The sequence below is a fragment of the Apium graveolens genome, chromosome 6, assembly GCF_009905375.1.
Source record: "Apium graveolens cultivar Ventura chromosome 6, ASM990537v1, whole genome shotgun sequence".
Classification (NCBI taxonomy): domain Eukaryota; kingdom Viridiplantae; phylum Streptophyta; class Magnoliopsida; order Apiales; family Apiaceae; genus Apium; species Apium graveolens.
The window spans coordinates 298440966-298451706 of record NC_133652.1 but is presented as its reverse complement, the minus strand read 5'-3'; the positions used below and the strand labels follow the sequence as shown (position 1 = coordinate 298451706).

General features: G+C 36.5%; 1 protein-coding gene and 1 non-coding gene across 6 annotated transcripts; one reads left to right on the top strand and one right to left on the bottom strand.

The window, feature by feature from the left end:
* The first annotated feature begins 1797 nt into the window (after window positions 1-1797).
* Window positions 1798-1904, top strand: LOC141669715 (small nucleolar RNA R71). The gene has a single exon (XR_012553981.1). It is a non-coding gene; the product is annotated as a small nucleolar RNA R71 (small nucleolar RNA).
* Window positions 1905-2481: 577 nt separating this feature from the next.
* Window positions 2482-6003, bottom strand: LOC141663546 (uncharacterized). 5 transcript variants are annotated; one of them, XM_074469320.1, is made up of 8 exons: window positions 5646-6003; window positions 5303-5402; window positions 5108-5150; window positions 4644-4730; window positions 3989-4118; window positions 3426-3693; window positions 3034-3326; window positions 2482-2813 (listed from the first exon to the last, which is right to left on the bottom strand). In XM_074469320.1, exons 2-6 carry the CDS (start codon window positions 5375-5377, stop codon window positions 3621-3623), a joined length of 408 nt encoding a protein of 135 aa, XP_074325421.1. In that variant the 5' UTR covers window positions 5378-5402; window positions 5646-6003; the 3' UTR covers window positions 2482-2813; window positions 3034-3326; window positions 3426-3620. The 5 variants fall into 5 exon arrangements, 4 of the variants coding, with proteins under 4 accessions (XP_074325421.1, XP_074325420.1, XP_074325422.1 ...); XM_074469319.1 differs by having other exon boundaries at window positions 2482-2762; XR_012551545.1 differs by having other exon boundaries at window positions 2482-3326; window positions 4604-4734.
* Between the last annotated feature and the right edge of the window lie 4738 nt (window positions 6004-10741).

The window sequence follows — 10741 nt, the reverse complement described above, 5'->3', positions numbered from 1 at the left end:
TTGAGTTCTGACAATCCAAGAGATTCGAAAGGCATATCCAGCCTTCGCTTCCAAAGAGAAGCATTCAAATACTGCAACTGCTCACCACCTTCATCATCTTCACTATCTGAATCCCCCATCAAGGCTTTCTATAGGGCATCAGACCTTAGCATTTGATCAAGTTCTGAAGTAACCATAGAATCGACCAATTCCACTTTTAAGCACTCCTCTTCATCAGTAGGGAATTTTATGGCATTGTAAACATTAAAGGTCACATCCTGATCCTGTACTCACATAGTGAGCTCTCCCTTTTGCACATCAATCAAGGTTCAGCCAGTAGCCAAGAATGGTCTTCCCAAGATTATGGGAATCTTTTTATCCTCCTCGAAATCAAGAATTACAAAGTCAGCAGGAAAGATAAGTTTGTCCATCTTGACCAAGACATCCTCCACAATGCCTCATGGATATGTAATAGAATGATCGGCCAACTGCAAGGACATATATGTAGGCTTTGGATCAGGAAAACCCAACTTCTTAAGATATAAAAGGCATCAGATTGATGCTAGATCCCAAATAACATAAACACTTGTCGAACGACAAGTTTCCAATGGTGCAAGGAATAGTGAAGCTTCCAGGATCTTTAAGCTTCGGAGGCAACTTCTGTTGCAGCACAACACTGCATTCCTCCGTAAGAGAAACGGTCTCTAAGTTATCGAGCTTCACTTTCCGAGAGAGAATACCTTTCATAAACTTCGCATAGCTATCCCTCTGTTCAATTGCTTCAGCGATGGGTATGTTGATGTGAAATTTCTTGAAAACTTCCAAGAACTTAGCAAATTGCTTATCCAACTTCTGCTTCTGCAACCTTTAGGAAAAGGAGGTGGAGGATAGACCTTTTTTTCCCCTGTATTAACCTCAGGAGGAGTGTTGATAATAGCTTTTTTTCCTTGGTTCCACCTCGGCATCCTTCAGCACCTCTTCTTCAGCCACAACTTCATTTTCTAAAACTTGAGATTTTTCAGGGCTTGCAACCTTCCCAGACCTCAATGTAATTTCCTTAACCTGCTCTTTTGCTTCCCTTTTCCTGGAACTTCTGTGTCACTAGGGAGTGTACCAGGTTGTCAATTCAATAAAGCACTGACAATCTGCCCAATTTGATTCTCCAGAGTCTTGATAGAAACTGCTTGGCTCTTGCACATGAGCCTCAACTCCTCCAATTCAGATCTTTCATTAGATTGACTTGTACTTCCATGCGATAGTTGTTGAATTTGGAGTTGTTGTCTTGGTGCATATTGCGGTTGTTGAAAACCAAAAGGGTTGAATTGCTTTACTGCATACTGCTGATAAGGCTGTTACACCGCATCCTGATTGTTGCTCCAGCTGAAGTTAGGATGATTGCGATTGTTGGGATGATAAGTGGCTGGAATTGGTTGCCGCGACCTCTGAAAGTTTCTTACAAACTGAGCTGATTCACTAGAAATAGCACACTGCTCAGTTTCATGCGCACCTACACAAGGCTCACAAACACTTGTGATATGATTAACTCCATAATTAGCCAAAAAATCCACCTTCATCGTTAAAGCCTTAAGCTGAGCAGCAATAGCAGTAGCTGTATCCACCTCCAGAATTCCTGCTACCTTGCCTTGAGGTAGTCTCTGAGTTGGGTTCTGGTATTCATTAGCAGCCATCAGTTCAATTAACTCATAACCTTCATCATAGCTTTTAGCCCATAAGGCTCCACCTGATGCTGTATTGAGCATGGGTCTTGATTGTGCTCCCAAATCATTATAAAAGCAGTTGGTAATCATCCATTCAGGCATCCCATAATGAGGACACTTCCTAAGCATCTCTTTATAACATTCACAAGCTTCACATAAAGACTCTCCCGATTGCTGCGCAAATTGAGTAAGAGCGTTCCTGATTGCAGTTATCTTTGCCATATAGAATAATTTAATAAGAAACTTCTGAGCAAGATCTTCCCAAGTAGTGATAAAACCTGCTGGTAGAGAATGCAACACTACGCCATAGATTGGATTCCGCAACCCCAAGAAACCGTAACTAAAGGCCAAAAAAGCGTTGCTAAAGGCCAAAAAAAGGCTATGGCAACTCTTTTTTGGGGTTGCAATTTTAGGCGTTGCCATAGAGTTTTTTGCAACCCCGGTGACATCCTATTGCAACCCTTGTTTATCCGTTACAGAAACGTGCTATTGCAACATCAATGGGGTTGCAATAGGTCTTGAAAAGTGTTACAGTAAGGTTTGGACTATCAGTACAATATTTGTGGGCCCCACAATGGGGCCCACATGTGTGGTATCGATGCAACCTTTTTGCAACGCTTTTTAGTGTTTTTTACAACGCTTTTTTGTGTTTTTTGCAACACTTTTATTATTTTTTACAACGCTTTTTAGTGTTTTTAGCAACGTTTTTTTAGTGATTATTAGCAATACTATAAAGACCTATTGCAACGCTTTTATAAAAAAAAAATGCAAGGAACTGTTTGTAAATTGGCATGCCCATAAATAAGATCATAGTCTTAAAACCAAGACAATCAACCAATCCACTAACCATAACATAAATTATCACAAATAAACACAACTACCTTCACCATCACCGTACTACCGTCCTTATACCACCAATTGTCTACCAACCATAAAACAAAAGCGAAAGTTTTAACAAGTTAAAGTTACACACTTCAAAATATATATATCGCAGTACATGTTTTCACAGTTGACCGATATCGCCGAGAACTACCAAAGCTGCCCTGCCTCTCGTCTCACCTTTCCCTACAATCATCATCAACCTTCAATCTTTATTAACTTGGTGGAATTAATTTTCTAAAAAAATGTAAAAAAATTGATTTGGAGTTAGCAAATTAGTTATATAATCAGGAAGTGAATTACTATAAATAGCAAAGGGCCGGCCTGGTATTGTTCAACTGCTGAATAAATGAGAAATTACAAATGTGTATATTCAACGAATTATGAGTGGGGTGCCAAGTTGTTGGATGGAGTTTCAGGCCTCATTAAAATAGGGAGTGATCGAGTAGTGAGGGACCTGCAAATTTAATGTGAATATCCCCGGAAAATGAGCAGAAATTACAGGGCTGCTTTCATTTCAAGACTCCAAAAGTGACTCGAGGTTGTGAGGGCCTGTGACAGTAGAACTTCCTTCCCACATTAGCCTGGACAATTGCTGGTTAGCCATTTCACTGGGATGAGAAGAGTCAAAAAACAAATACTCGCTTCTATTGTTGCATAGTTCATACTAAATGTCTCTCATTCCACCGCAACTATTAAAGGCCTCTTATGGACCGCTGCCACAACATGCACTGTCCACGGTCTTAAAACCTTGACATAGTAAAAAAGACGTCAATTTAGGCCATAATAAAATTGTAACCACGATAAATTTTAAAAATGTGATACCATAGAGATTAGTTTCGGGGATACCATATTTCGATGGATTGATCATTCTGTCATTAAAGGCAGTGTAGAAATCAAAAAAGGAATACGTAAACCCTTCCAAGTGCTTCTCTAACTTGTGCAAGTTTACAGAAACTACTTTATTGTGTTCTTGTACTAGTGCTGTTAAATCTTCTGTGAAGAAGTCTTTGCGGGTTATTTTAATTTATGTTTTCTCCGCTTTCATGATTGGCACACTACTAAAGGCCGGTATGGTAACAAAACTGAATTTCCTTCCCCCGGTCGTGTATATTGCCTGTCAATTATCAAGAAAGTTGAATACAGTTTTAAAGGTATTTTAACAAGCTACAAATATTAAATTAAGTACATAGTTAAGCTAAGAACTTTAAGACAGAGATCAAGTTTCCTATGATCATGCTCCTATGTTGTTCAGAGTCTCTCTTGGGGGTGCTTAAGTAATCATTAATCCCACTGCTTATCATATAAACAGATTTGGAGACAAGGACTGAAGCTTGTTTATCTCCTAGTTGTTGCTTAAGTTGATCTGTCACATTCTTGAATTGATTCAACTGTGTGTTGAGGTTTATCACCTGTCAGAAGAAACAGATTTATGCATCTCAGCAAGTGTAAATGTTTTCACAGAAAGCAAAGACGTAGGCATGGCAGAAACGAGGGAGGTTGATTTTGAGCTTGTGGGGCTACTTAAGATAGACACAATTCCTGCAAGACAATAAAGATAGTAAATTAGTATAACTTGATTTGTTTATGTTTCCATGTAAGTTTGTTTTTAAAGGATTTTCTGGAAGGTTAACAGAGATACTGTTTAAACGGATCATACTTACTAACATATATACCTAGAAGTCTAGGACAATTATCTCTAATAAAATATCCAATAAGTCATATTGAAATGTATGTGGTGTTGACTGTTCAGTTCCATTTTACAACACAGGCACGTTATGACTTTGCATATGAGAAAGTTCTACTCGCTGACCATGGGAAGTTAAATATAGTGCTACAAGTTGATTATTGTAATGCATTACCACTCTGTCGCTTTCTATCTTTGTTCTGTTCATTTGTACTTCAAAGAACATTCAGATTTTATCTTGTATGGTACTTTGAAAATGTTGAATCATATTTAACAAAAGTAATAAACATACTAGAGCTCAGACATCTTAGCACTGTTTTATGTAATGTATTTAACTTACTAACAACACTGTTCCAATGGGGAGGAATTTTGTACTCTACCAGCTGCAATAACCTGGTTCTTATTAACATCAACAACAAGCGCATTTGTCAGCTTTGACTGCACTTCAGGTGTTTTATTCTTCACACCTACCTACAGAAATAGCATAACATAATGTCATAAAACACAAAACTATACTGTAGAATTATTAGCAACACATGGTTCCATTATATTAAACTCGGGATTTCCAAACGACTAAATCACAGGAGCAAACAACAGATACATAGTATGTATATTAGTTTTTTTAATCTACAATAGAATCCATATTTACAAACAACATATACACATTATTAAGCTCAAATCGTCAATCTTTCTAACACTCTCATACATAAGCAGCAACACTCAATCTGTTGTTTTTCGACTAAGAATGCATCAAATTCCTGAATTGGTTCCAACATCAGTTGAAGGATGTCAAGGTTGCACTATAAAATATAAATAAAACTCACAAATAAATCATTTAACTTACCATCTGTACCCTGGTCAATTGTAGGGTTCTTCTCGAGTAGTGCCTGTTAAATAAAATATCAGATTAATACATAGAATGGTGTGCTAAAAGCTTTTCATTTCAAGCAAACTGTAAGCATGCTTACTAATATCGAACAGAGCCTTTTCCAATGAGAAGATATAATATTTATTATTACCACACGGACCATAAACTCACCTTGCCATATCCTCCAATGGGGCAGGCCCTAGATAGTACTTGCCTCGAAGAACTCCATAATTGTCTTCTCGTCATACTCGCATTCTCTTCGCTCTATATACTGAACACGTAAAGATATAAGTAGCCTATTTAATCATGTCTGAACGCTGTGAAATTATGATCACAATGTTCAAGTACTTGTAAAGAGAAATTGATTTACTAGTTGAACACTATAGTAAAGAGGCATTGAACACTGTCCCATTCATATATACAAGGAGGTTATATAGAATTCACAATTTTAGAATACTATATATCAAATTTGAAGAAAATTGATTAATATGTTCATAACTTGAATATGACATACCTCCATTGTAGTTCTCTCTTTCTCCGGAGCACCTCGAACACAATAAGCTGCACCCCACTGAAAGAAACTCAAGTCTTAAGCAAAATGGAATTAATATGGATTAATGGATCCTTCAGCATACTCCAATGTGCAAGTTCTTGAAGGGTGCTCAGGTGTGCCTCTGTGATCAATGCAAGCTGAAATATACTAAACAAACATTAATACAGAAACCAAAATCCCTAAATCATCAACTTGAAAATACTAAATATTCAAACAGAGAGTTTTGGTTTTGCGAGAATGTGAGTTTTGGTTTTGTTAAAATTTCAGCAGAGGCGGAAAAACCGCCGCTTCCTAATTTTCACGCCCCCAGTCCCTAATTTTCAACCTGACCCAACTATTTTTGTTAGAATAAAATTAATAATTTCTTCTTTTAATAATTTGATTTTTATTATTTAATTATGAAAAATAAATTAATTCATAAATATGTTGTACTCCACTAATGATTTGTTAATTTTTAAAACCTTTAAAATTTTAATTACACCACATCTTTATTTGTTGCATAAAATAATTTATGTATTTGATATCTTTGGAATAAATATATTTATACTTTTATGAAATATTATTTATTTTCAAATTATCATTAAGTTTATTACTTTTATAAAAATTTTATTATTGACTTTAAAATCATAATATTAACTTTAAAAAATGAATAAAATATATATTTCAATTATTAATTCATTTGTATGTAAATAATTATTTAGTTAAATTAAAAATTAATAAAAAATAAATAAAAATTCATATTTACTGTATGCCATGGGTATGGTAACACAATATGACTATACCGCAACATCAAAAAAGAGGGGTTGCGATAGACATGGGTTTAGAAGGCTATTATTATACTTTTGTTTACAACCCTAGTGTGAATGGTTGCGGAATCCAATCTATGGCGTAGTGCAACCAGCACTTAGCTTTATCCCTCAGAGAGAATGGGAAAAGCCTCAGCTTAACAGTATTTTCAGAAACATTGTTCAATTTGAAAATGTTGCAGATCTCGATGAAATCTTTAATGTGCATGTTGGGATCTTCCATTGGAGAACCCCCAAACTGGACTGAATTATGCACCATCTGAATCGTGATAGATTTGATTTCAAAAGTATTAGCCGAGATGGCTGGTCTGACAATGCTAGATTGAATGTCATTAATCTTCGGTTGAGAAAAATCCATCAAAGCCTTCGAATTTGCTTGCTGGTTCTCCCATTGCAACAAAAACTTCTTCTTCAACTTTTTGCCTCAACAAAAACTTCTTCTTCAAGAACTTCTTTTCCTCATGAGATTGAGAACGCGTTCGCATACATGCTCTCTAGAGTACCTGAAACACAACAAGTACCCTTGTACGTTAGATATCCGAGTTCGTGAACTTTAACGACCGCTGATGTCAAGCACATAAACTTAATTAAACACCGAGTCCCCGGCAGCGGTGCCAAAAACTTGTTAGGACGAAAACACGCGCTAAAATTATACGCAAGTATACGCGTTCGCAAGTAGTATAAGATATAAATCAGATTCATACCCACAGAGTCTCTTTTTAGTTAACTTAAAAATATGCACCTATGCAATAATGGTATGGCTATCGCTCAATGATAATACAATAACAATTTGAGATGTTCATAACTAAGATTGAACTAACATGCAATTAACTAAGAATAAAAGTGATTGAATTAACTATATGAGACAAATATGGGATTCTAACTTCATTAAATACTTCATTCAAAGTTATTATTCTTAACCATAGCATGCAATGGTGATGACAACTAATTAAATAACACGAAACTAGTAAACGCCAACTTTTGTTGTACGAATACCCTACTACCAGAAATCCACAAAATAGATAGAAGCTGAATAGACACCAATTATGTTGAGACCCTATATATCTATAGAATTTGACAACATAAAGGTTTAATGAACAAGTTATCTATTGTGAATATATAGGGCAAGTAAGATGGTTAAAATTACCTACGAATCATGTATAATAAATACATGAACCTATGCTAGCATAACATGTTCTAAATCTCTATATTCATTGTCGCTTCAATAAAGATTAACAAACTATCTTATATGCTCGCGACGCACATAAGACAAATACGCACACCCAATACTATGATATCATACAATCACCATACACTTAGGTATTAAAATAATTAACTTTAGAAATCCATAAGTAAATCCGTTAGAACCCCATGACAATGATTAGTTCATAACCGAACTTATCGTCACCATGGGTTCCAATGAAAGCATGGTAAATAACTAAGATAAACTAGGTCTGAATAACTGAATAATTATAACAAAGTACGTTACAAGAGTATTAGGTTCAAATAACAAAGAAAACAAGCATCCAAGATTACAACTTACGCAAAGAATCATAAGTAAAAACAAGATCTTCTTTTCCTTCGTTGTATTGTGTTATTAGGTCTTCTTGCTGCTATCTCCTTGCTCTTCTATATGAAAAACATCTTTTAAAAGTCTTTAAATACCAGCCCAACAGATCAGGAGTCCAGCAAATCAATCTTATAATAGAATCAGGATTCCTGAAATTGGATATAGCGCGGCCGTCCTCAAATCCCGCGCGGCCGCCCTAAGTTTCTGACAAATGGGCGCGGCCGCTCCCAAGACTAGCGCGGCTGCCCTGACCCTCTGGAAATCCTAATTTTCTTGTTTCCTTGACTTGAATTGCTACTTTCTTTCGTCTAACTCCCGAGGCTCCATCCTAACACCCTTTTAGCATAAAAATAATGTAAAATCTAATCCTTCTTCCAAATATACCCTGAAATGCAAAACACTAAAAAACACATAAAAAACACAAATAACTTGAGTACACATCACCAATTCGAGTCTTTAAGAAGCGTTCTAAGTGGATATAAGTCCAGAGGCACGGTGCGCCCGTGCGGGAAGTGGGGCGGCCACGCCAAATTGACAGAAAGGTCGCGCGCTCGCGTGGAGTGTGGGAAGGCCGCGCCAGAGTCCTGAACCAGAATCCTGATTTGACTTGAATTTGATGATTTTGAGGGCCCAGGTCGTCCATAAGCATATATAAGCCAATACTAATTTGTTTTTAATAACAAGGAGCCAAGGGAGAGCATTGAGAAGACCTAGAGAGCACAAGAAGGCTACCGAAGAAGAAGACTTTTATATTCTTCGATATAGTTGATACTTCGGATGCTTGTATTTAAATTATCTTTAAACCCCAGTACTCTTATATTGTTTATTATCATGTTTTCATTGGAACCCATGGTGACGATGAGTTCGATTATGAACTAATCGTTGTAATGGGGTTCTAACGGAATTATTTATGGATTTCAAGTAGTTAATTGTTTTAAATCCCTTACGTGTAGGTGATTTTTGATTTCCTAGTTTGGTTGTGCTTATTCGTCTTTGATGCGTAGCAATGTCTTTAATATCGGGGTCCATTTACAAAAGAAATCTAGATTAACAGTACTAGAAATCACAGCAACAATGATAGTAGCGGAATCAACAACAGTTCAGGAAAACTAAAACACGAAGAAACTAAACACCATCGCACGACTCCTTAATATAACAGCAACTGACTAACTTCCTTTCACTACTCAATTACCACATCAACTTTAATATACTACAAGACTTGGCTGGCTAGATCAACCACCAATTACATTGAACAAACTGATAAATCAGGTCAATTTAAGGAATGCTGGGCTATTCTAGGCACCAAAGTCCAAATTTTAACCAACCATTTCTCTATAGATGATTTCTTTTCACCCACAAGCGATTCAATCAACCACTGATTTACTTTTCCCGAAGCTATAACTCCATCATTAGATCCTGAACTCTCGCAGTTACCATTATTCTTAAATAATATCCTGATATAGGACTCTCGGTCCTCCCGACAGTCACACTTATTTGCTCTCAATAACGAGGACCATCTAATCGCATAAATTCATTATCATAGAATATCAAATGAAATTTCCAAATCAAGTGAATCAAATAAGAAGATACAGTGAAGAAGATGTAGGTATGACTGAGAGCAACCATACGAGTACATAAGATGGCCAGTCTTAGTACCGCACAGTTCACAACACAAAATCGGTGGTGTCCCACCAGACCCTTTATCATACAAACAAATAGTCAAATCATATCCATTGTTTTCCCCAATCAACCGAAATAATCACTGAGGAAATATACGATGTTTAGATAGAAAATTCACAAATAGGAAGGGAAAATATGATTTATGATAAATCAACAGAACCTTAAGTCACTTGCTTCAAGTTTGACTTTCTTAGGGATAAACAAGCATCTTATTAGATGGTAAATAATTATTCTGGAAGAAAAAGGTGTCTCAAGAAATGCGTATAAGATTTAATATATAACAACAGTACTGATCCCCATACTTCACGGAACTTGGCTGTCATAGCAGCCATCGACTATTATCATATTGTCCGAACTCACCGAGGTCACACACTTGGTCCATCAACATCCCTCGATGTCGAAAATGCTATTTTTAGGGATAATATGGGTGTCTCTGTAACTAACACACCAAGGATCCGCGCAAAAGCTGAATTCTCGCGATCAGACTCGTTTTTTCTCTAGAGGAAAACTAAAAATATCTATCGAAGCTTACCAATAATACATATACGAAGGAGACGTATTCTAGGCTAGGGCAGATCCAGCCAATCCTCAATAAACGTCAGGATTATGTTTCGAAACCCTTGACTGAACTCATAGACTCGTTCCTCTGATTGAGTTGTTGACTCATATCTATATATAAACCTTCCTAAACTCTTCTGACTCTACTCCTATCCTAAATCAGAGACTCAAACCTGTAGCTTTAATACCAACTGTGACGGCCTCAACCCCGGGGTCAGGAGTTGACTGTTACTAACAACAATAATAAAAATAATATAACTCAAATCACTAGCTATACATAACCATGACCCCTTTACCAAGACCATTTCAAGGTTTATGTATGACCTAGTTTATATCTGCTATAAAAACAACCTACTACAAATAATCTGAACGATATTATCTTAATACAACAACTCAACAGACCATCCTTGGTCTAACACAACTACCTCAGAGGAGCCTAACAC

Bases quoted from the DNA above. Each gene is read 5' to 3' on its own strand.
- LOC141663546 (XM_074469318.1), bottom strand. From the start codon at position 5,377: ATGACGAGAAGACAATTATGGAGTTCTTCGAGGCAAGTACTATCTAGG. The intron at 4,731-5,107 runs GTAAGTTAAATG...TTCTGTAGGTAG, and splicing joins AATTGACCAGGGTACAGATG to GTGTGAAGAATAAAACACCT. The intron at 3,694-3,988 runs GTGATAAACCTC...GATAATTGACAG, and splicing joins AAATCTGTTTCTTCTGACAG to GCAATATACACGACCGGGGG.